This window comes from Clytia hemisphaerica, unplaced genomic scaffold (genome assembly GCF_902728285.1).
Source record: "Clytia hemisphaerica strain Z4C2 unplaced genomic scaffold, Clytia hemisphaerica genome assembly, whole genome shotgun sequence".
NCBI lineage: Eukaryota > Metazoa > Cnidaria > Hydrozoa > Leptothecata > Clytiidae > Clytia > Clytia hemisphaerica.
In genome coordinates this window covers 81,397-108,294 of record NW_027103606.1, presented here as the reverse complement: position 1 = coordinate 108,294, position 26,898 = coordinate 81,397, and the positions used below count along the sequence as shown (strand labels likewise).

General features: G+C 33.8%; 1 protein-coding gene and 1 long non-coding RNA gene across 3 annotated transcripts in view; one reads left to right on the top strand and one right to left on the bottom strand.

Moving 5' to 3' along the window:
- Positions 1-23,930, bottom strand: part of LOC136802135 (spermatogenesis-associated protein 17-like) — a gene marked incomplete at its 5' end in the record, with an annotated part of 33,290 nt that extends 9,360 nt beyond the window's left edge. The window contains 4 exon segments of one of the 2 annotated variants that reach the window (XM_067058850.1): positions 118-325; positions 496-543; positions 23,262-23,362; positions 23,646-23,930. In XM_067058850.1, the coding sequence (XP_066914951.1) occupies positions 133-325; positions 496-543; positions 23,262-23,362; positions 23,646-23,930 (627 nt within the window). 2 annotated transcript variants of the gene reach the window in all.
- LOC136802134 (uncharacterized) lies at positions 17,462-18,176 on the top strand. Its single transcript, XR_010845967.1, has 2 exons — positions 17,462-17,773; positions 18,126-18,176. It is a non-coding gene; the product is annotated as an uncharacterized lncRNA (long non-coding RNA).
- Positions 23,931-26,898: the final 2,968 nt, after the last annotated feature.

Genomic DNA, 26,898 nt, shown 5'->3' with positions numbered 1-26,898 from the left:
TGATAACCACTATACCACTACGCCATTACTTCGAATAAACGCCCCGGAAGTTTATATTTCATTTTTAGGATTTAGGAGGGGCGTTTGAGGCTATTTGAAGGGACGTTTGTAAGTAATATGATATTCAAAGCTTTAACATCTCAATTTCCTTTCACTAAAATCTGTACATAAAATTTGAATTTCAATTAAATTTTGCACCCGAATAAAAATAGATCTATCTAACTTTCTTTCTGTCTCCAAATGTAGGTTTCGAAATTTGTCGATTTTTCCAGATTTTGATACAAAAGTTTGAAATAGAAAGTTTTCTTGACCGGTGTTCAGAAATCTATGAAAAAAATCAAAAAATAATAGCCGCATTCTTTTTCACCGTTCAACAAATCTAATATTCTATACATTATTCATACAGTAGATTAAATGCGAGTTTTGACGGATTTTCAAATATTTCATTTACAGCCCCTCCCTATCTTCACTATGAGCCACTTCAAAATCACTTACTTTTTATCGATGATTCGTCTCGTCCATTCGTCCTTTCGTAGCTCGAATCTGCTCCATAAAAAAAAAGAAGATGCAAATCGAGTTATTTGACTCGAAACATTATCATGGTTTCACACCCCCCCACTAGGATTTTGGGCAAAATTTTAAGGGGAAAATCTTCGAAAGTTTCAGAAATAAGGGGGGATTCATTTATCTCTTTCCATACTCTTGCAAAGTTTTTTTACTTAGATATACTTAATATACTGTTTTAAGGTTTTGCCCAGCCATGTGTTGGTTGATGTTTTTGGCCCCTGTAATAAGAAACTTTGTGATAAACGCCACAATTGCAATACCTGATACACTTTGTAATACCAAAAGCTGACGCACTTTGTAATAAAATGTAAATTCAAATGCCTTAAAAAACACAAGAGATGAACAGCTATTGGGTGTCGTTTCGGACACGAGATGAACAGCCGTTGGGTGGGGTCAGGCCCTGAGATGAACAGCTCTTGGGTATGGGGGTCTGGGCCACGAGCTGTACAACAAGTTGGCTACAAGCTGAACAGCGAGTATGCGAATTTTTGGCCATGAGTTGAACAGTGAAAAAAGGCAGTCTGCATTTTGTTCAATTAAATGTTCAGACACCAACTGAACAGTGAAGAATACTCTTCAGTTCATAGCCAGCGACCACTTTGATCGAACCTGAACCGAATAATCATTTGATTTTTTTAACCAAAAAAATTTTAAGATATTGTATTAATCTGCTAAGAAAAGAAAAGTAGATATGGAGTGTTTTAACTTTCATAAGAAAAAGGAAAATTAAAAACCCATTACCCTTATAAGAAATTCGAATGTCTCCTCTAACTGATTTTCCAGGCATGTCAGACAGCTTCACCTACATTTTTATAACTGAAACCTTTACATTCTGTTATATTTATTGTCTTAACAGTTTTGAAATCTTAGAAAAAAATCTCTAATCTTTGTTTTGGATGGAAATTTCCCTTTATCATAAGTGTGTCAGCTTTTTGTATTAAAACAAAAAACTGTGTTGATTTTTATTACAAAGTGTGTTTAGTTGTATTTCAAAGTGTGGCATTATTACGTAACTCGAAAACTTAAAACTGAATAAAAAGATTAGATTACCATAATTAACTTTTTCAAGCCACATTTGTGACGTTACATTTGTCGTAACTCGGGTTTTCGTAACTCGGGTTTTCGTTACTCGGGTTTTTGTTACTCGAGTTTTTGTAACTCGGGTTTTCCGGGCCTCCTTTTTTAAAGGGGAATGAAACATTTTTTGAGGTCATGCTTTTTTTTCTCCAAGTGCTACATCATATAGTATAAACGTTTTTTTATAAGAATGGTGTAAATCCATTTCATCATGGATATTCTTAACTTTTTTGGGAAAATCATCCTAAAATACTCTTACAGCATTCTTAGGGTAGGATCCTAATTCAGACCAGGGATATGTAATAGCGGAGCTGGATGAAGGACGAGAATTCCTTAGCGGATTGCTCCTTTGTCTTTTCTATTGTAAACTGTTCATAATAGAAATCCATCTCTGTCCCCTAGAGTGTTCTGTTTTTATAAGAAAAATGATGCAGACAAAGTATTCATGCAGTACGTTTGCATATATTTTGCTATCATGTTCCCGCTTTTCATCAAAATAATATTTGCAGAAGATACCCCAAAGACTTCCTTGTAAATGAAATTTAATTTTATCAGCGTGTGTTATGAATTTGAGAAGCTGTCACGATTCCTCTTTAAAAATTTCGATTGTAAATATTTTGACAAATATTGTTTCAATTGACTTGACATTTTTTCAATAATCAGACATACCTACTCGCTATCTGAAAATATCAGTTAGAAAGTGAGGCACCCCGCGGTGTAGCGCGGTATTTCAAATAAAAAAGTGCTATTTATATTCTTAAAGAAGAAATTTCTTATAACTTTATGAAAACAATGTTTTTCATTTTTTTAAATTGTCATTCACCAATGTGTTACAGACCCTCTTGATAATCAAAAGTTTTTAATCGTGAAGGATAAATGCAGCGGCAGAATCATTGGTTAAGAGGAAATCCATATTTCAAAAGTTTGTAATTAACAAGGTTAAATTTCATATCAAATTTTAATGTCAGGGACAGAGATAGAACAAGGCTTTTTCAAATATCCAGCTCCGCTATTACATATCCCTGTTCAGATTAAATTTAATATTTAGTACATCGTCTCAAGGATAAAATGGCATTTTTGTGAAAGGAGACATTCTGATAAATAACGAGATTGCTCACGGGAATTTCTAACCCGCGCGAGAAAACCCGCACCTGTCAATCATTTTTATGCATTTTTTTTAGTTGAAAGTTTTGGAATACTGGGTTTTCAAGAGAAGGGAAAGTCGTGACTCTTGACTCTCCACCTACCTGCTAACCAACCTGATCCATTTTGAAATACTGTACTTGAGTCAAACCGCACTGAGGTGACACTACTATTTTTTTAAATATCAATAAGAGAGCTCATAAAACCAGAAAAAGTTTGGTCAATGCTGACAAAATAACACAAACTTCAACGCACCGTATAGGATTCGAACTCTTAAAAAATGACACTCTCATTCTTGCCAGTTCACCGCTTTATCCACTCGGCCACTAGAGGTGATAGTTTGAGGTTAACAATAATTAATAATACCATACTTTTATTTGCCATGACCTGTATAATTTTATTTACCCAGTCAAGGTATTAACTTCTTAAACAAATGATTTTAGATCATTTCAAACATGCGGGAGCCGATCACTCATCGAGATTTTTAGGACTCTTTAGTTGAAGAGTGACTCTTTTTGACTTATTCCAATTATGTAAGGGGACTGCAGCAAACGGGCTGTAAACCCTGTTAGTGCCTATGAAATTAGAATTTCCATCTGGAGGGTTAGGACACTCTCCAATCTCCTTAAAGTCTCAAAAGACTGAAAAGAGAAGATTTTTCTTGCATCAGTAACCATATACAGCAGACAGAATTCACAGAGCATACACGCGCGGGCGTTTAAACACGGTCGCGCGGAATGCAGGTCAAAAAATTCCCGTGAGCAATCTCGTTATTTATCAAAAAGTGAAAGGAGTGAGCCTTACTTGGGGTTAATTGGTAATTTATAATTGAAAATGCTCTTAAAATGGCTTAGCTTGAGTAGCCAAATTCCATGATGGTGATATTCTTAGCATTATACTTAATTTTTCGGCTATTTTCATCATGGCCATTCTTATAAAGTGTATTCTTATAAAAACAGCGTGTACGGCAAGTACAAAACGCCTACTACCTAATACTTAATACTTACTACTGTACCTACTACTTATTACCTACTGTAAAATAGCTTAAAACGGCTCGAAATTACCTTTAAAATATTCAGCATGTTAAAATTAGCAAAATCAGAAGCTTTGATGGTAGAAAAATTAAAACTTTTTCTTCTATCGTACTTTGAAGACTTTCAAATATTTTCTCTCTTTTATTCTGTTTATAAATTTTTCCCGTGCTTTTTCAGGTGATATAATGTTTATGCAATCTTAATTTTAATCATACGTACTAGTTATCGCATGCCTTCCGAGTATAATACGATAAATATTTTACGAGTTCCGATATTTTTCCGTAGTATTTTTCCGAGCCTTTAGGCAAGGAAAAAGATCGGTAAAATCTCTGAACGAGTAAAATACTGGGTATTGCACAAGAAGTTTTGTGATAACTAATTTATTGTCGACCCAAAAAATCTTTTCTATCCATTTTTTGTTTGTTTTGACCCTGTCCATCATTTTGTTGCGCATTCTTTTGTTTTTTCGAATGCTGAACATTTAAATGAACTTTTCGAACAAATAAACAACTCTCATCAAAACAAGACGAGAAGTTTTCGCAGTAGTTTCCAGAGATGTTTTTTTATAAATTCTTACACTGAGAACAACACGGAGAGGATTTTAATGTGGTTCAATGCACCAGGTGCAGCTTTCTTTACTTGGTGACGCCGGAACTGAGTACCTACTCATGTTTATGGTTTTATGGTCTTTTGCAACAACAAAACATTTTGAGCAATCTTACGATCACTGCTGACCTGGAAACGGTTTGGACTTTCGAAATAAAAACAAACGGACTTACGAAACTCAAATATGGAGGACGAAAAAATAAAGAGTCCTTTGGAAAAAAACTGAGCTGAGATGTGTTGAAATGAACGATATGTATTGGTGTATTGCTAATTGTCTGGCTACAGATATAACGACAATTTATGACAGTTCCTTGGTTACAGAGGAACCAGTATTTGATTCAAAAACCAAGAAACTCAGTTTGTATCACGCCTTATACTTCTGCCAGTCTAATGCATTTAGTTGGCTAAAACAGGCACGACGCAACGGGTACGGCAGGTAATGTTTTTAACACGTTCTTGTTTTTTCAATTTTCCTAAAGAATCGGGTGTTTTAGAGTCCCCAAAGCCTTAAAATGTTCTTAACTTGTTCTTAACATTTTGGCCATCGATACCTTATGTTCTTATATGGTTTGTTCTTATAAAAAAACGTGTGTGTAAATAAATGTGTCGTGCCATTAGAGGGCATAGGAGAACTGAAAGATATAATCTTTAAAATTAAATTAGAAAAAAAAACTTTTTCAGTGTCTTCAATGGATCACGCAATGGACCATGAAGGATGAAAACGAAAAGAGAAAACAAGACGACTTGAAGTCGAAAATTTAGCCTAGAATTAGAAGTGTATGGGAAAAACAAGAAATAGAAATTGAAGCTAATCTGAAATCTACTTTACGCATCGAGCCTTGATTAAACAATTTTAAAAGAACAACGTGGTTTAAAATCGCTAAAAAATAGACCAATTAAAAAACAATTGTTGTTTAACTTTTAAGAACTCTTATAAAGTATATGCTTAAATAAAAAAATAATTATGCTCATATTGTGCGGAAACCCTTGTTTACTTAAAGAAAAAATCAACTGTGTCGAGCTAAAAACACAAAGATAACCTGCGAAAATCGTCCGTGGTTATACTTTCGTTTTCTAAATTTTTGGCATCACCACCGCCGCCGCAGAATGCCGATTACAATACTTTCGCTAAGGCGAAATTAATAAAATACTTTCTTTCATTTTTAAAATTTTTATTATACTAATTTTCGCGCGCCTTTTATTTTCGCGCATCTTGCAATTTCTGGGATATTATCTGTGTGTTTTTGACGATTCGAAGTGAGTTTTCAAGCTAGATTTTACAGTAGGTAGGTCCAAGAAACGGGTTGGCTCTAATGGGCAATCTTAGATAGCACTTTTTTCAAGTAAATATTATAAAGCAAAGACTTGTTAGCATTCGGATATTATAAAACCATTTTTTTTAGAATGGAGATTTCGAACAGGCAAGGAGAGTTCTGGTCTGTAAAGTATTCAAACGGAGTAGGTAGTAAACGAAAATCATTTTCACTCGCTTGTTTTCGAAGGCTCAAACATAGTTTTACTCCGCTCAAAAATTACTTTCTGACTGTAATATCTTACTCTTGGCTAACCCATTTGTGGATAATAAGTTTTGGCTGGACTAAAAAAGTTGAAGTTTCAGTTTAATTCTATCAACTAAAAGCAACAGCCTTTCCAATTACTTTCTGAACACTTTTATGCCAAACAGATGGCTCGACCTATTCCCCTAACAAATAGGCGTTGCTTTAGCCCTATTCGTCATAAGGGGAATGGGCTGTTTCTGTGCGGAGGTCAAACTAATGTTAATAGCTCCTGAAATAATAGAGCCTTTTGCATAAAATTTTCTGTAAATTCTAAACTTTTATTTAGCTTCAAAATAAAAAAGAATTGGACACCTAAAAATTTTCACACCTTGAGCATGATGACATTTGTTGCAAAAATTGATACGTTTCCAACACAAACTTATTTTTGATGTCAAATACACTTTTTTAAATATTTCCTATCTATATAGGAAATATTTGTTAAAACGGTAATTTTTCTCCTTCTTCTCCTTCTTCTTCAAGTCTAACGCCGGTTTTGGTCAATTTCGTGAGTTTTTAACACGAAGCGTGTCCAGAGACAGCGAAAAGCTTCCCGGCCCTTTTCCTTTTTCAGAGCCGGCGGTCGTTGTGTTTTGACTCGATTACGTCAAAGTTGTGAATTTTTCGTCGATGAGATACCAAGCTGGCAAATCATATTAAAATAGAAATCGACTTGAATTAATAACTGCTTGAAAATTACCGTTTTTCGGCCAGCCTGGCTGGCACTTTAATTAAATGCGCTCGCAGTGCCACTAGAAACTGGTTTGTTGTTTGTTGGCTTGGTATTCAGTAGATGAGAAACTGGCTGGATGTTTGGGGAATGGAATTATCTGGGCTATCAAGATAGTAAGCTGTTGCATTATAGGTAATTTCCTAATCCTCTTTGAGCTCACTCTTTTCTCTTTACAGTAGAAGGCTAGCAGCAAGTTTCACATTGAGACAGTGTTTTTCAACATTTTCGTGTAAAGCAAAAAAACTTTACATATCATATATAACATACTTTGATTTGCTGTGTTCTTTTTAGAACAAGCAGTCATTCAAAGATTCTTAGCTATTTTCTATAGTGAAGGTCTTCCCTGTGTCAAAGCAGGAACTGCGGATTAAATATCCGCAACTTAGTGCTAATATCTGCACCAAAGCAAAGCTATTGAAACAAATTATACACTATTGAACAAACAAATAATACATTGATTACAAACAAATCTTGTGCGAAGGGTAATCCGCACGCTATAAAACCTTGTGCGAAGGGTAATCCGCACGCTAAAAACCTTGTGCGAAGGATAATCCGCACGCTATAATAAACCTTGTACAAACCTTCACATAATCTGTATTCTATATCTTGCCGCCAGTACATACTATTCTACTCACCTCTAGCTGGTCTTAAATAGTAAATTATACATATTCTGCAATATGATATCCATCGAAGCCTATCGCGCATGTATAGGAAGTTTTGCTTTTACAGCTCAGCGAAATGTAAAAGGTGTTTGTAAGTCTATTGTTATTGGTTCTTTCCTTTGCAATAATGCTATTTTTCAAATTTTTAGACCAATGCGATTTGTAGCCCTTTTATTCTTCCTTTTCGTTGCAATTCCCAAATCGTACGAGATAACATTTTTCGAAACACCACTGGTTTTTTTACACCTTTCCAGAAATGGTATGTTTGTTCCATATCCGAACGTTACTTATGGACTTATAGATTCAAACCTTATATTTATGAAAGTTAAATTACACACTCCTATTATCAGGGGATATAGAACTCAACCCAGGTCCAAGAACTGACAAGAGTAAAATTGTGCAAGGAAACTTTAACCAAGCTCATGAAATGTTTGGGGTAAGTGCTGATAAACAATCTGCTACAAATTCACTTTTTTCGATATGTTGGACAAAGGTTAGAAATATTAACATTTGGAAAGATTACGATTTGGATTTTATTTTGCATTCTGGTGACGAGATCTTCGAGGATACTTCTTTAAATAGGTCGTTAACTATTGATGAAATACCTCAACGTGTTGTAATAGAAAATAACCAGTTTGAAATAACAGTTGTACGCCAAGATGATATATATGCATTGATACACTCCAAGATGAGAGTGCAGTTGACACAAATATTTTTGGTCTATTTTTTAGTGAACACGTTACTGGAGCAATTATTTTTATTAATGACCATTGCGTTGCAATATTGAAAGTAAAATTGAAAAAAGAAAAATATAAAATTTACATGTTTAATTGTCTAAGTTGTGACGGTGAAGGCAAAATTGTTGAAAAAGACAATGGCAGGTCAATTTTGCTGGAATTTTCAGCTTTGGATGATGTAACCAAGTATGTTTGTTCCATCCATGATGGATTGCACCACATTAAAAAAGCTTATATAGAAGTAAATTTTTCTGAGAATCAAAGCAACTTAGTAAAAAAATTGAATAAGTTTAAAAGAACAGTGTTATATAATGATTATCTTCAAAACAGTGCAGAAAAACATGGACGTCAACATCAAAATAAAACAAGGCAAAAGCGACATTATGAAAATCATTCAGAGGAAATCAAGCAAAAGAGACGTAAGACAGAAAATCTTTCTAGTATAACTGAATACAATTATAAATACTATGAAAAAAACTCTGAAAACATCAAAGAAAACAGAAAAGAACATTATCAAAAAAACTTTGAAAACATCAAAGAAAACAAAAAAGAACATTATGAAAAAAACTTTGAAAACATCAAAGAAAACAGAAAAGAACATTATGAAAAAAATTCAGAAAACATCAAAGAAAACAGAAAAGAACATTATCAAAAAAATTCAGAAAACATCAAAGAAAACAGAAAAGAACATTATCAAAAAAACTTTGAAAACATCAAAGAAAACAAAAAAGAACATTATGAAAAAAACTTTGAAAACATCAAAGAAAACAGAAAAGAACATTATGAAAAAAACTCTGAAAACATCAAAGAAAATAGAAAAAAGCATTATCAAAATAATTCAGAAAACATCAAAGAAAACAAAAAAGAACATTATCAAAAAAATTCAGAAACTATTAAAGAAAAAAACAGAAAGTATCAAAAAGACAAAAAAGATAGTGACAAAAAAGATTCTGATAGGGATAAAAGAATATCAAAATTTAAAGAACAAATTAAAGAAGGTCCTCTCTACATCTGTGTTTCTTGTCACCGTTGCCGTTACAGAAGAGCGGTCATGCCATTTAAAGAAGAAAAGTACAATAAAAGTGGATTTGATCCAAAGTGTAGTCCTATTCCTAGTTTTTCTGATAATCAATTATATATTTGTAAAACTTGTGATAAAAAGCTTTTGAAACAGGAAATTCCGTGTCAGAGTGTAGTGTAAGTAACAAACTTGAGTTGTATGATATGCCAGATCATTTACAAAACATTAACAAGATGGAACGTGCGGTTATATCACAACGTATTTTGTTTGCAAAAATCAAGATCATGCCAAAAGGACAATTTCCTAAAATCAAGGGTATTGTGTGCAATATTCCAATCGAAACTGAAGAGGTCTGTAATGTGTTACCAAGAACACTTGATGAGAGCAATGTTATTTTCATGAAGTTGAAACGCAAATTGTGTTACAATGGTCATGTATTATCTGAGGCTGTCAGACCTGACATTGTTTTTGCTATTTTGAATCACCTAAAAAGTGTCAACCCATTATATGAACATGTTAATGTGCAAGATATTTTAACAGAGAATGCTTTCAACATAAGATTTGTGGATGACAAAGATATTGATTTTTCCACTATTGGTTGTGAACAATCCCAAACATCTACAGAAGTTATTTTAAGATTTATTGATGATAGAGATGTCAAGCAAATTCATAACTTTGAGGAAAAAGATGAGTTTGAAAATGAGGATCCAATGGATCAGCATCGGTTGACTTGTGTTGAAACAACTTTGATTTCGAAATGCCCTCATGCAATTGTTGATGACGAAAATATTGTTGTAGCTCCAGGTGAAGGAAAAGCTCCTTTGAATGTTTTGAAAGATGAAAAAGTGGAAGTATTGGCCTTTCCTGATTTATTCCCAACTGGAAAATTTGGCTTATCAGAATACAGAGATGTTAAACTCACTCATACAAAATATTTCAATCAACGTCTCTTAAATTACACACAGCGATTTGCATCTGATTCTGATTACCTCTTTTTTGCTAACTTTGTTTCACAACAAACTAATTTGCGTAATCAAATGAATGTGGCAATGCGTAAAGTTTCAGGGAGAAACATCAGGGCAGGTATGCTAAGTAGCAATTTCAAAGAAAATGTGAAAAACTTTGTAGTTAATGAGGAAGCTTACACTTTTATGAATAGTGTCAAAGGTTCTGCTGCTTATTGGAAAAATATGTTATCTGATGTGTTAGCTATGGTCAAACAACTTGGGATTCCTTCATTTTTCATGACACTGTCCTGTGCTGACTTGAGGTGGAACGAATTGCCCTACATAATTTCTAGGCTAAACGGTCAAGAGCTATCTGACGAGGAGATAATCGCATTGCCATATTTTGAAAGATGTGAGCTTCTGAATAGTAATCCAGTTCTTTTAGTAAGGCACTTTCAATATCGCGTTGAAGTTTTCTATAAAGAGATTGTTATTAAAGGGCCATTAGGAAAAGTGAAATTCCATGTAATTAGAATAGAATTCCAGTTCAGAGGTTCTCCCCATGCACATTGTCTCTTATGGGTTGAAAATATGCCAGTCTTAACACTAGAGAGTATTGAAGAATATACACAATTTTTGGATTCTGCTATCTCTGCCAATATACCCACTGAACCATCTAGGTTGAAAGAACTTGTTGAGCAGTATCAGGTTCACCGCCATTCGAAAACATGTCAAAAGTATGGAAATAAAGAATGTCGTTTTGGATTCGGTAAATTTTTCACCCACAGAACAATAATTGCAAAACCATTACCTCCAGATACACCTGATAAGGATCAAATTCAAATGAAGCAAAAAGAAATATTTTCAAAAGTTAAAAATTATATTAATGATTTTTTAAATCCTCAAAAAAGAAACTTTTTGTACCCTGAAAGACCAAACTATGAAAATATTCCAAATATTGACGAAGTTCTTGAGTCTCTAGATATTTCGCTTACTGATTATGAAGTTGCGTTATCAATATCCACAGATGAAAATGACTTTCAGGTTCACCTTAAAAGAAATACAAATTCTTGTTTTGTAAATAACTATTTTGAAGAGGGACTCTTGGCATGGCAAGCCAATATCGATCTCCAGCCAGTCTTTAATCATTACAAAGCAGTGCAATATATGTGTGCATACTTTTCAAAAAATGAAACTTCCAGCTCAAATGCAATGAAGGAGGCTTTAGCAGAGTGTAAAGAACTTGAAAAAGATAAGTTTGAAACAATGCAAAAGTTAGCTCAAGCATACAGTGACAACAGAGAATGTTCTGTTCAAGAAGCTGTCTATCAGTTGATGCCTGAACTTTGGTTGCGCAAAGGATACCCTCAGGTCATGTTTGTAAATACTAATTTACCAGAGGAGCGTTTTCATATGTTCAAGTCTGAGGAGGAATTGGCTGAGCTTCCTGAGGATAGTGAAGATGTTTTCAAGAAAAACATACTGGATAGATATATTGATCGACCCAATAGAACTTTTTCAAACGGAAAATACAGAGAAATTGATAGTTTATGTTATGCACAATTTTGCAGCAACTTTGAACTTGATAAAAAAATTGATTATGCAGAACTTATAAATGACAGTCAGCCTAATGTGCTTGATGACACTGTTGTTGAAGAAAACCATGTTGAAAACCCGCTTCCTAAGAAAATTCCCCTAATGAATTCTAAAGAATGTATGAGATGTCGTAAAGTGAGAAAAGTTCTCCGAACATACACACCAAATCGTCATTTATACCCAGAGAAGTATGCTCATCACCTTTTGATGTTATTTTATCCCTTTCGCAAAGAAGAAGATCTCAAATTAGACGGCTCATATATGCTGAAATTGTCCAGTCCTGATGTTTTAGAAAAAGTCAATAGAAACAGAGAAATTTTTGAGCCAAACTCCGAGTTGGTTGAAAGTGCCTTACAAAACTATCGGAGTGATTTATTAACAAATCAGAACGCTTTCGCCCAACAAGAGAATGACGAAGTATTTAATCTGCTAAATGAGGAATTAGATAACAATGCAGATATTGACCAGGAACTGCATATTGATGATGAAGCTTTAGCCAATTTAGCTCCAGCTGCTGTTCATAGTACAACTTTTTCAGAGGAAGAATTGAGGTTGAACATTGAGTCTTTGAACGAAAAGCAACGAGAAATTTTTGATGTTGTCTATATGTCAATTAAACGATATGTACAGAACAAGAATACACGGGTTTCGAATTAAATCTGGCGCGAGAGAAAAAATCAAGTAAATAAAAGGAGCGATAAGGGGAAATGCCTTATAAAAGGTTGATAGATTTCCTTTCTTCTCTTTTGAAAGCCAGGTGTTCATTCAAAAGATGTTTTTCTATTTTAAATTCAATAAAAGAAATATGATTAAACGATTGACTTTTTATTTTAATGTTTTTTGTTTTCATAATGACCCATAAAGTCTGTCAAAATGGAAAAATGAGCTAAAATTGCTTGATACACGGCCAATTTTCGTTCTGTTTACTTGATATTTTTCGTGCAAATTTACATGGGATCAAAGCTAAAGCTAAGCAAAAATTTAATTCGAAACCCGTGTATTTAGAATCTCCGGAAGAAATTGAACCACTTCGTATCTTTTTAACTGCAGCTGGTGGATGTGGAAAAAGTTATCTTCTCAAATGTCTGTATGATGTTTTAAACAAGCTTCTTTGTCGTAAAGGTGACACTTCTAAAGCCAAAATCTTGCGATTGGCACCAACCGGTGTTGCTGCAATCAATATTGATGGTACAACAATACATACTGGTCTGGGTCTATCCCGTCACGGTTTTCCACCACTAAGTGATAAACAAAGAACTAATTTTCGTCTCAAACTTCAAGACATTAGCGTGATTTTCATTGACGAAGTATCCATGGTGAGTCCACAGACTTTACTGCAAATTCACCAACGCCTTTGTGAAATATTTGGGACATCTGACCGTATACCGTTTGCCAATAAGACAGTTATTGTTAGTGGTGATCTATATCAGTTACCTCCTGTTTTTGGCGGCCCAGTGTTTACGTTGAACGGATTTGTGATAAATTTATTAAAACTTTGGCGTCAATTTAAATTTGCTGAGCTTAATGAGGTTATGCGCCAACAGGGTGACAATACATTTGTAAATTTGCTGAACAACATTAGAATAGGAATCATAACAGAAGAAGATGAAAGAATCTTGAGATCCAAATTTATTTCACAAGATGATCCAAATTACCCATGGGATGCTTTGCATTTATTTGCAGAAAACAGCATGGTGAAAGCTCACAATGACAAAATGATTGAAACATTGTCAACACCTATTATCAATATTTTTGCCATTGAACAATACCCTCGTGGACTCACAGAAAGTAAAATTCAGGAAATTAGAAACAAAAAATACACAGATACTGGAGGTATAACTTATCAACTTACTCTAAGAGTCGGTGCTCGAGTTTTGTTGACTACAAATCTGGACATAAGCGATAGACTTGTAAATGGGCAACTTGGCACAGTTAAGCACATTAAAGTTTTGAATGGTAAATGTGAAAAAATATATGTCCTTTTTGATGATGTTAAAGCTGGAAATGAAAAAATGAAAAGTGATGACTTTGCACGCCGCAATGGTTATGTTCCAATTGAAAGAACTGAAGCTAAATTTGGTACCTCCAAAAGAAAAGAAATGGTAACAGTAATCTGGACACAATTTCCTCTTATTCTAGCATATGCTTGTACTGTGCATAAAGTGCAAGGGTTGACACTTCAAAAGATTGTTGTTAGTTTTCAGCTGCATAGGCAAAACCAATTTAAACCAGGTCAAATGTATGTTGCATTGAGTCGTGTTACTTCCCTCAACGGCTTATTTCTTATTGGTGATTATTCATCTTCGGCTATCAAATCTAGTAAACTTGCTGATGAAGAGTATGAAAGACTTCGGTGTGAAGAAAATATTTTGGAACCACTCAATTCATTCCACCCCTCAGAAGAGAATCTGGTTTTGACTTTTCTAAATATCAGATCGCTCAGAGGAAAATCTGCTTCACTAAAGCACCATAAAGAAGTTTATGATTCTGACGTTGTTTTCTTTGCAGAGACTCAAATCAATTGTGATTCAAATATTGAAGAAGTGGAATACAACATGAAACCTTTTACAATGATCTTTAACAATGATACAGACAAATTTAAAAGCTTGGCGATTGGATACAAAGAATCTATCTCTATTCTGGAACACGAGCATGTATCTGGGTTTTCTCATTTAAAACTTAAGAAAAATTCATACTGTGACAGGACTTTCAACATTCTTTTACTCTACCGCAGTCATCAAGAAACACTGACCTCTTTTTTTTCTAGTCTACACACAGTGTTATCTGAGTTACCAGATATTGATATTATTTTTGGCGATTTTAATATTGACCTGCTGAAAGAAAGTGAAGAAAAACGAAATCTCTTATACTGCCTTCAAGATTTCAATCCACTCGTAGATTTTCCAACACATGTAGATGGAGGTGCCATTGATCATATTTTCCTCAATAGCTCCCTTGATGATGCCTTGGTGGATGGTCTTAAATTTTGCACATGCCTTTCAGATCACGATGTTTTAAAAATTGAAATTTTTTGATAGTTTTATGTTTTATTAATAGAAAACAGGGATTCAGATTTCCAATTTATGATACAATAGGGATGGGTGGGGGATGGGAGTCAAGGGACTCCTTTTAGCGCAGTAGGCTTTTAAATGGCACAAGTTTGGGGATCTTCAAGAGTTTCAAGCTAGGACTTAAAAATACAGTCACTAACAACTTAGATATTTCAGTAGCTGCAAACTTATGCCATATAGAATCCTATCTAAACTTCATCGTTAGGCACAAACCTCAAAGATTAAGGCAGTTTATTTTTGTATAATGAATGAAAGTGACATGTAATGGTCATTTTGATCATTCATATAAAAATTAAGAGTTTTTTTATTACCATACAGTGAAATCTATGTTTAAATATTCTCAACTAAAATCTTGTCGCTTGTCTTATTTAGCTGCTTAAATTTTGAGATATTTTCCAAAAATATAAGGGGCTTTGAGATAGGTCATACATGAATTAAAAAGATATGTTTTATTTGAATGAATTTATAAGATGCTAAAATTAGTACTTAGTTAATATTTTTGTAGAGTTTGTCTTTTGTTATACTGAATTTTAATAGGAATAGAAATCACTTATGAGAAGAAAGGCCTGAGACTTCACTCTTTTGAAATTTTGTTAACATTAAATTTTCTTTTGATGCTAATAAAAGCATTTCTTGATTATGTGCTTCTTTCCTTTATTAATGAAACATTTTATTACAGTTGATAAGATTTTTCAAGAATTTTTTTTTTATAATTTTTAAATTATTGAAATAAACTTGTGTTATTTTATTATTCTAGTTTTGTATTATTTCTTTGTTTACTGATTTGATTTTTGCTCCGGCCTAGGAGCCTTAAATTCTCTCTCGTCCGAAGACGACGACGGTCAAGACATTTTTTGTTTGTTTATTTAATCCGATGATCTATTCCGAATTAATAAAAACGGATTATCTGATTCCAATAATACTGTGATTTGATTGGCCGAAAGGGAATTCCGGCCGAAAGTATTTTTAAGAAAAAGATGGCTGCCGAAAGTGGCTAGCTGACTGGCTGACTGTGTAGCAAATACTTGCATGATCATTTTCATCATTATTCATGATGTTTTGGACTAGATTTATGAGAAGTTTGATGCATACTGGCTCTCTATAAACAATGTGGAAAGACTTTGGAGAAATTTTGGCCATGAATCGTCAGCTGGTCGAGTGCTTAAATCTTGCATATGGCTAACAAAACCATAAAATTCTGTAGGTAACTTGACAATTAAACTTTCAAACACACATCCTTTGGAATTTAAAAGAGAATACTAAAATTACAACATTACAGTGAAAATTTGAAAACGATCTCTGTAGTTTTTGTGGTGTTATGTTTATGGCTGAAAATGATCCTATTTGTTTTGTATTCATCATTGTTGACTACTCTGGCGACCGCTCCTTTTGATTCTTCAAACCCGACACATATCTTTTACAAACACATGACTAGGTATGAGAATTCAATAAAGGATACTAAAACACAATTCCAGTGTAAATTTGAAGAAGAATGGAGAAATCTTCACAGTTTTATGGCTGAAAATGATCGTTTTTGGACTTTGTCGTATAATTTCATCGCGGCTTGCGACCGTTCCTTTTGATTTTTCAAACCCGACACAGATTTTTTACAAACATATCACTATGAGAATTCAGTAAAGGATACTATAAAACACAATTCCTGTGAAAATTTGAACAAGATTGGAGAAATTTCCACAGTGTTATGGCTGAAAATGATCGTTTTTGGACTTTGTCGTAATTTCATTGCGGCTGGCGACCGTTCTTTTTGATTTTTCAAACCCGACACAGATTTTTTACAAACATATCATTATGAGAATTCAGTAAAGGATACTAAAACACAATTCCTGTGAAAATTTGAACAAGATTGGAGAAATTTTCACAGTGTTATGGCTGAAAATGATCGTTTTTGGACTTTGTCGTAATTTCATTGCGGCTGGCGACCGTTCCTTTTGATTTTTCAAACCCGACACAGATTTTTTACAAACATATCACTACAAGAATTCAGTAAAGTATACTAAAACACAATTCCTGTGTAAATTTGAACAAGATCGGAGAAATTTTCACAGTGTTATAACTGAAAATGATATTTTTTGGACTTTGTCGTAATTTCATTGGCTGGGCGACCGTTCCTTTTGAAGATTTTTCAAACCCGAAACAGGTTTTTTCCAAATATGCCACTATTTATTACATACACACTATTGTATACCATTTTATTTGGTTTATCCTACTCTTTTCCAAGTATTATCCCAACAGAAAAAATAATGCTTAGCTCAAAGCCGTGGCCTCTAATTTAGGCTATTTTTCTCCCCAAAATTTTATCCGGACAATCAAATCAACGGCGCATCATGGCTTCGCTATTGGCAAGTTTAGAAAAAAATTAATTTATAAGGTCTTGCAAATATTCACTTCTAAATATTTATCTCCTTTAGCTCCAATTTGGAACTTTTTAGTCGAGGATGAGTGGGGTGGGATTGGTTCTTTAGGCAAGAAAGTGCATGTGTAATCACTTAGAAGAGCTAAACTTCCAGCTGGTTTATTTATTTGTTAAGATTATTTCTCATACTCGCTCTGCAATAGAATTATTACTTTGCTTTCTGATCTGTTCTGATTAGTAGTTTGTGGGCAACATTCTAACAAAACTAACTCAACAAGCTCATCTTTCACATCTTTGAATCTCTTAAGCCGGAGCTTCCAGCGCAGCTGGTTTATTTCATTTAGAATGTCTTATTTTAGTCAAAACTTATATTCTGAAACCTACTGTAAAAATATAAATGAATTGATACTTCTCATGCACCACAGAATGATAATGAACAATGATTAAAAATGATATTTAACTGTAATAGAACAACAAATAAATATGGACAAAAGTGATATTATTGTTGGTCTTGGTGTTTGTCATGGTGAATTTGGATCAAATTTAATTCAAAGTCGTCATTCGGTATGATGTCACCCTCGACAGAAACGTATGAATAATACCTTGTCAATTATAAATCATATTTTGGATATTGAATTGCATTATAATCGTGAGTATAACACAATTTAACTATTCAATTTCTAGTCATCTTTTTTCACTATGAAGAAATTGGAAAAATGGTTTTGAAAATTTCATAAGGGTATAAGCTTCCTTATTGTTCCGAACATACATCTTGAAATTTCTGTCTGCCACTTTTGATAAATTATACAAATTAAATCTTAGCTTAGTTGGGAGAGTAATCGCCCGCCAAGCGAGAAGTCGTAGATTCAATCCCCACTCGATTCGTTACCTTTGAGAGAATTGGGAAGTACATTAGTGCGGAATCTATCGACTCTTATAAACGTTTATTTTCTTTTATCAAAAATCCTCTAATGTCATTGTTTTTTTTTTTTCATTTTAAGCTTTACACTTGGATGCACATTCATTTGTCACGAAAACTCAGCAAAGTCGAATACATATTACACGTTTATTAAATCTTCACGAATCGTTATTCATTCTTCATGATAAACATGCTGCATAAAGTTAAAAACAAATATCAAAATAAATGTCGGATCTTGATCAAAATGTTGGGAAAAATGCTTGTCATACTGGTTTACCTTTCTCCCGATAACGATGTATCCTGTATCCTGTTAACGATATATCCTGTATCCTGATTATGATGTATCCTATTTATGCTTTGCCCTGTTTACACTATATCCCGCTAACGTTGTATGATATTTACGTTTTATCATGTTTACGTTCTATCCTGTTTGCAATGTATCATGTTACGTATCTGGTTTTAGTATCACTGGTGAATGTTCTCATGATTGTACCTTTGAATTTGATTGTACTTTTGGATTAACAGAATTGTATGTTCTGTGGATGATTCAATGTTTGTTATTAGACACTATTTTGCATGGAGAACAATGGACATAAATTTTCACAAAATGATATGATTGTGTAAAGTTTTATTTCGGAAAAATAGAAGTGATGCATATTTTTTGTTTTTATGGGAATAAATGAAAGTTGTTAGAAACCTTCATTACTTATTTTTACGAATGGTTACATTTTTGTTAGAACTTGACTTGTGAAAATATTATATATTTATTATAATAGCTGTTCAAAAAATGCTTGAACTAAGAAATAAACAAAAAATACCATTGAAATACATTTAGATTATATTTGCTTCCTTTGTGATAGCTATTGAATTGATCAAGGACACTGGTATAGCAAATTGAGTTAATTTTTGGGGAAATTTTGAATTTTTGGAATTTTTTAAAGCTTTTTTTTAAGGCATTCTCGCTATTTGAGGCTTTTGCGGAGGAAATATTTATCCGCATCTTTGCGGCTCTTGTTTTTTATAAGAACCAGTAAATTTTTGTTGAGGCTCGGCTGTTCTTATTATTTTGGCACTTTGAGCCTCAAATTGTTCTTATCCTGTTCTTATTTCTAAGGCAAATTTGGGGCATTATGGGGTATTTTTGGGTTCGTACCCTAATTTCATTAATTTGGCCCTTATTTTACTTATAACTCAGCAATTCCAGGCTCAGGGTTGTTCTTAAATTGTTCTTATTTTTTGGCGATTTTGAGCCTCATTGTTCTTATAAAAAAAAAGTGTATATCGTTTAAACCGGAGTCTGCTAAATGACGTGCCCTACGTGCCCACGTGCCCTCATTTTTTTGAGGGCACATGAAATTTGAGGGCACGCCGAAATTTTAGGGCACGTCGAAATTCGTGGGCACGTCAAAATTCGTGGGCACGTCAAAATTTGAGGGCACGTCAAAATTTGAGGGCACGTCGAAATTCGAGGGCACGTCAAAATTTGAGGGCACGACAGAACTTGAGGGCGCGTCAAAACTTTGGGCACGCAAGCACGTAAGCACGTAGGCACACCGGGCACGTAAAATTTCGGAAGGCACGTAGGCACGTAAGCACGCGAGCACGTCAAGGCACGTGGGGTAGCCAATTGGGCTAGGTTATGGGGTACCTCTTTTTGCCTAAACTTTTGAAATCTGAAACCTGTTTTCATGTGGAAATAACTATACAACATCTTGTTAATGATTTCATGTAATAAAATTTAAGATTCCTTTCGAACTTCAGCCACAATAGCCTTTTTCCAAAGGTACTGAACTTTGTTACTTCTCAAGAGACCTGGCGCCATTTTGTCTTCCTTCTTGGCTTCGTTTGAAAATTTACAGACCCGAATCAAAAATATATACAAATCAGTTTTTGTTATTTTAGATTTAGAATTTATGTTTTTTATTGTTATTTCCGTGAAGCTGTAATTCGATGATAATAGCTTTGGAATTGCCTTTGGGCCATATGATCTCTAATCTTGTCATATCTGAACAATCCTTTGTTATTGAATCTATTGTTTAATTTATATCATGTTTAGATGTTTCAAACAATTAATTCCTTTCAAAATTTTTTAATATGGCAGCTTATAATAGGTACAAAAAGTCTTTTGAAATAGCTCTATTATAATGAAGCTCTATTTCTTACTCCTCGTGCATTAACACGTGGTAATTGGCCCAGCGCTAGCGAAGGGGCCTTTCAAGAGGAACTTTCCGTGTGTCTGTCCTGTCCTGTCTGTCCGCAGTCCGTGCCGTGTTCTGTTTTTCTGTCCTCTCTCACTCCTGTCCGTGCCATTGTTGCTCTTTTGGTGCGATTCAATCGGGGGCATTCGCATAAAATTTAATCGATTTGCTCGGGTCGTCTTAGCCTGCGTGCTGTAAAGAATATCGATTCTACTGCGGCCGTGTATTTGCTCCGAACGGAATCCAAGATGGCGCCTGAGAATCACATTTTGGTTTTCGGTCAATGTTTTGATTTCTTTATGGACCTTGAGACTTATAAAGGAAAGTTTACTGTTTCTAATGTTTTTCAATTAGTTAAGTGTAGCTCTGACTTGCACCCACAGAAGTGGATGCTCATAGTTATTGACCTAAAAGCTTTTAAAGACTATTTTGAAGGTTGCATTTTTTACACTGATTTTGCTTGAGGGTTTTCATCGATGTTTTCTCATTATTGTTCAAAATGAAGGTTCAAACACCAACCAGATTATTACAGGTATGTTCTCTTATGTAATGTTTACTACTCTCTTGCTATCTCCTTGATGATTATAAGGAATCAGGCATTTTATCAGAATAATTTCGTGTGTTCAGGCTTTTATATTCAACAAAAAAATTTATTCAAACAGCAAGAGGTTGACTAGAATAGCCTCTATTTGTATTGTTGGATATTTTGATACTTTTTCTGCATAAAATTATAGTGAAATTTTATATTTGTTGAGCTTTTTTAAAGGAGTCTCGATCATGCTCAGTTTTTTTAGTTTACATCAGTACATACAATCAGACGACATAATTAATCAAAATTTTCAAAGGTTGCTGCACTAAAATTGTGAGTATTCGATTAAGTTCCACTTAAAGTTTGAAAACAGGAAATGTTCGACAAATTCGACCAAAACTCTGTTCAACAAAGTTTGACAACAAGAAATGTTTGACAAATTCGACAAAAATTCCATTCAACAAAGTTGAAAACCAAACAAATTCTTTCAACGGTCACACTCTTTAAGAGAAAACGCAAGTTCAGAAATATGGTTTTTATTTTAGTAAGTTAAGTGAGGACAGCGATAAATTCAAATGTTCCCACTGTAAATTTTTTGTATATATATACAATATACCGTGTGAAGTCGGGTAACTTGCATCAGTGGAGGTTAACATGCATAGCCCTCAAATGAATGACCTGTCTGGTCCTTAAAATACAAAGTGAAATCATAAACAAAAATGGTAGAGTAGAGCTGCGAGTGAAGCTGCGTAGTTCATTTGTTTGGAAATTTTGCTGCTTTGATTGGTCAGTCATTTGAGGGCTATGCATGTTAGCCTCACTGATGCAAGTTACCCGATCTCACGGTAGGAGTTCATAATTTCAAAATTTTTGCAACGGCTTGGTAGCACATGCCGGGCTCAGAATCACTGACAAATAACTTTGGTGGTTCGAGGGCTAAAATCTACTGTTTTGAAAAAGTTGTCGCAAGGCATTTTGAGCATTCTCCATGTTGCAGCTTGTATTGCGGTTTTGTCTGATTTTGCAAGTTTCTCCTGGTAAAATTGAACTAAAAAGCTCAAATTTTGTACACAATTTCAGCATATCCAGCATATCATAATGATTAAAAAAATAAACAATAAGGACATTTTAGATAGGGTACATTTATCTAAGAAATTTAAGCCATTTCAGTCCAAAACGGTCAAAAGGGCTTATCGGCGCCACCCTGTCAGACACCATCTTGAAATAGCCTCATTTTGGGAAAAACAATTTCTGAATTATGATCTGCATCTGAAAGTGAGTCACTGTACAAAATTTCAGCCAATAACTCCAAATTGTTCAGTTTTTATGGACATTTTTATATACAAATTTTGCACTTTTTGAGTGCTGCTGTTGAGGTTGCAGCCGCTGTGGTTGCCGGTGGTTGCAGGAATTTTTTTTCGAGGCTAGTTTCTTTTTAATTTTACTTTTTATCATTTGTTTTTGCTCCCTTTAGTTAGAGCTTTAACACAATCATGTTTGTTAAAGATTTTTCAAAAGTCTTATTTTTACATAAATACACGCTTTTTTTTTATAAGAATAACTTCTATAAGAATATCAGGGTGAGATTTCGGGTTTAAAACAATAGGCCTATTGTTTAGAACAATAGAAAAATAAGAATAATGCTCACCCTCAACCAAAGTACACTATTCTTATAAAAAAAAAGCGTGTAAGTGTTCCCGTTTCATGTTAGACACATGTTTCATATCAGTTTGTTATATTGTGCTAATATAAGCAAAAATATGTTTTTCTCTTCCTCTTTTTGACCAATCTTGCTCCACATTCGTGCCAATTCAATATAAAAAAGCTTGTAAATTAAAATTGATGATTTTAAGCAAACTTTATCACTCTTATTTAGAAACAAAACTTTTAATGCTGGGCCTTCATGCCCTTGGGCTTCTTGTTTATATCTTTGTTTATCTTTGTAATCATACATGATCAATCTAAGTATCAATCAGATTCGTGCTCCCTGGTCAGTAAAATGTGGTTCTATGCATTCATTTTTGGTATTTCTATTCTGGTCTGTAAAATATTTAGGTACCCCACAACCTAGCCCAATTGGCTACCCCAATTGGCTACCCTGCTTTTTGGACCAACCCCTTTGAGAATGATGAATGACGTCATCAAAAAAAAATTTTGTCAAAAGTTATCTTATATGACAAGGAATCATGTGTGCAAAATTTCATTCAAAAAGACCAACTAGATCAAAAGTTAAGGGGTGGTACAGGAAAAGCCCCCCCCCCCCATTTTTTTTTGAACCACCCCAAGCCTAGTATGAATAGGGTTAAAAGGATTAGATTTCTGTAAACATAAAAGAGCTATATCTTTTGCGAGAGAAGTTTTTGTTTGTTCAGAGGTCATTCCTTGTTAGTATATGATGTAATTTAGGCATTTTTTAAAAATATGAAAAAATGTCAATTTCCTCTTTAAAATGATGTAAAATAAGATAATTAAGAAAGTAGTATTTTCAAACCTTGCTTTGTTTACGGATTCGTAGTCTGTTGCAACACGAAGGGTCGGTTTTAATTCTTTATATCTTTGTTTTAAAACTTCTTCTGTACAACGAAATGGCCCCTATGCAGAATCAGCAGAATGAAAAGCAAGTAAGATATCTTAAAGGTTGTAAATTAAGTAAAAATCTTAAAAACATACTAGAGGCACACTCTTTGGACATTGCAAGACAAAGATAATCCGTCTTTTTGAAAAAGATCCTAAGGCTCCAAAAGTCACTAAAAAATGAACTTTTACCTGCGGCTTTGATTTAAGAGGACATTGTTGGACATTGCAAGACAAAGATAATACGTCTTTTTGAAAAAGATCCTAAGGCTCCAACAGTCACTAAAAAATGAACTTTTACCTGCGGCTTTGATTTAAGAGGTGGGAGCGTTGGATGATCACAGGACGCTTGTTGGCCGTTTGTATCATTTGAATCTAAACTTGTTGGAATTCCATTAGCAGTTTTCAAAAACTTCAATCGTTTCTCTTTTTGAATATTTTGTCTCTCCTTTCGGCTTAAAGGAGGAAGACTTTTAATGACATCTTCTATTCCAATGTTTGATTTGTTGAACGAGTTATAAACCCCTGGACAAACTTGTGTACTGAGCAGATAGTGTCGTCTTCGATGCTTCATTATTTCCGCGTTCTAATGAGTAACAGTTAAGTAGACTAGCAAATACCGCTTAACTCTTCGAACCTATTTTTTAGAAGTGGAAGTATCTTTGAGGGAGGTTTTAAAGTCTACAGACTAAAAGGTAGTATGACCTTGCACCCAATGTACATATAGGTAATTGGACATGCTTTGCAAAATTTTGGTTCAGCTTGGAATTTTAAAGGTCGTTACGTGAGTTTGACTAAGATCACGTACTAATAGCAGTGGGCTATAGAGACTTTTTTTTTCAAAATTAAGTTTGCATAATTCTTTTTGGTGGGTTGGGACCCAAATAACATAATCTAAGATATTTTTTGATTTTTTCAATTTTTGACGGTTCTCCGGCCTTTTTTATGCCCGAAATGGGCCAATTTCGGGCATTTTTGCCTGGATAAAAAACCTAGAACCTGTTCTGTTGGTGCTACCACCCTCAAATCGGGCTTAAAATATTCCTTGGAAAAAAGTAGGATTAGAATGTAACAATTATATACCTCTACCATAAACATAGACTTCAAATAATTAGGTATTTAGGCCAAAATTGACCGAAACCACGAAAAAACGGGGTTTTGCCAGGGAAAAAATCAAAAATCTGTTCTGTTGCTGCTACAAGCCTCAAATTAGGCTTAAAATATTCCTGGGAAAAAGTAGGATTGGAATGTAATAATTATATACTTTACCATAAATATAAAATTCAAAATTTAGGTATTTAGGCCGAAATTGACCGAAAACAGGGAAAAACGGGGTTTTGCCTGGGAATAAAACCTAAAATCTGTTCTGATGATGCTATAAACCTCAACTTAGGCTTAAAATGTTCTTTGGAAAAAAGTAGGATGAGAATGTAAAAATTATATACCTCTACCATATATATAAAATTCAAAGAATTAGGTATTTAGGCCAAAATTGACCGAAATCGGGGAAAAACGGGGTTACTTGCCTGGAAATAAAACCTAAAATCTGTTCTGTTGGTGCTACAAACCTCAAATTAGGCTTAAAATGTTCTTTGGAAGAAAGTAGGATTGGAAAGTTACAATTATATCACTTGATCACCTAGGATAAAAAGTGTGAAAAAGGGGAATTTGTATCATTGGGCAAAAATTGCTAGTCACAGGTTCTTCTTAGTCTAATTGAAAGATAGCTTTAAAAAGTACACAAGCCTATTAATTTTTCGAGTCTGACTTTTTGAGACTATTGTATTTCGCGATCGTATTCCATTTACTTTTTTCCAAGGAATATTTTAAGCCCAATTTGAGGGTGGTAGCACCAACAAAACAGGTTCTAGCTTTTTCATCCAGGCAAAAATGTCCGAAATTAAAGGCCAGAGAACCGTCAAAAATTGAAAAAATCAAAAAATATCTTAGATTTATGTTATTTGGGTCCCAATCCACCAAAAAGAATTATGCAAACTTAATTTTGAAAAAAAGTCAATAAAGCCCACTGCTAGTACTAACGATTGGCTCGTTCGACTTCAACATAACTATCATTACTATCACTACTACTATTACCACTACTATTATCCTCGTATTCACCATGTAGGTGTTTTTTTTTTCGTGGTTTGTATTTTACAGACAAGTTCGTTTTTTACCGAAAATGCTCACATTCAGCATAACTGATGGTCAGATTTTACTCAAATTTTGTAGTAGATAATCTAGTTTTTAGAAATTTTATATTCAATTGAGGACTGTTAAAGGGACATAACAGTACTTGCGAAATTTGTAAACATACTGTATGCAGCAGATACAAAATCAAAACAAATGTCACATGTAAAAATAAAAAATCAAACCAAATATGGCTAATTGTGATTGTTCAATTGTTTTACAAGTTTGTTTTGGACACGTGATTTTAATTGTTCTTTTTAATGACACGTGGTTTGCGCAATGTTTACATTTTACTACTTTAATGTCCCTTTAATAAGATATGAAAGTGTCAGTATTGAAAAATTATTTTTATTTCTTCAACTATCATCACAAGTGGATACCCCTTAAAACCACATACCCCTTAAAACCTACAAAAAATTTTGGGCTCTCTTAACCACCAAACTTTAAATTTAATATTGTACCTTAATGGTATTAAATTTCGCGTGTTACAAAATTTCGCGGGTACTTAATTTCGCAATTATTTAGGTCAAATTTCGCGAAGTTTAATACCGTTTAAATTAAAAAAATAGATAAATCGCAAAACCTTTTTAATAATTATTTCTTATACTTAGTATACTATTTTTGGTATGTTTATACCCAATACGTTGTGTTTCAAGCGAAATCAGTCATTTTCCTTCTTTATTCGCACTTTTTGAAACTGCCCAATTTAGTGAATCGCGAAATCTAATACACGCGAAACATGTTTCCTCGAAGAAATTTCGCGAATCACCAAAGGTATAATTCACTTTTTCACAACCTCTTATGAATGTACTTTCATAAAATACCAAATTTCTAGAATTTCAATTATCGCAAAGTGTCGTAAAATTTGAAGTTATTGAAAATAATATCAAAAACCCCTTCAAAGAATCAAGTTTTTTTCGGACCTAAAGATTACACAATTGAATTTGAGGTCATAAAACCTGAACTTTTTAGGTACCTATACTTATGGTAACTATGAAAAAAATTTTCTTCTTAATGGCTAGACCCCAAAGAAATCGTATAGCCGTCAATGTTCTATTTTAAAGCTCTTTTATGGTAGTGGCTAATAAAATCTGAAAATCGACTTTCTCAAAGCGCATACCAAAATTTAACACATTTGATGGAAATTTAGAAAAACATTAGTACCATACATCAAAAATGAAGTGATAAAAGTTTTGACCCATCAAAGCCGTTTTTCGACAAAAAAACATGCGCAAAACAACTTTCCCGATATCGATTGCGCAATGTTCAAAGCTTCCAGTGATCATAAAAAACAAGAACAGGTTGAAACCTTAAATTCCATAGGATAGCATAGTGCTACCATTAGTGTTCCATTGAGTTATAAGTGG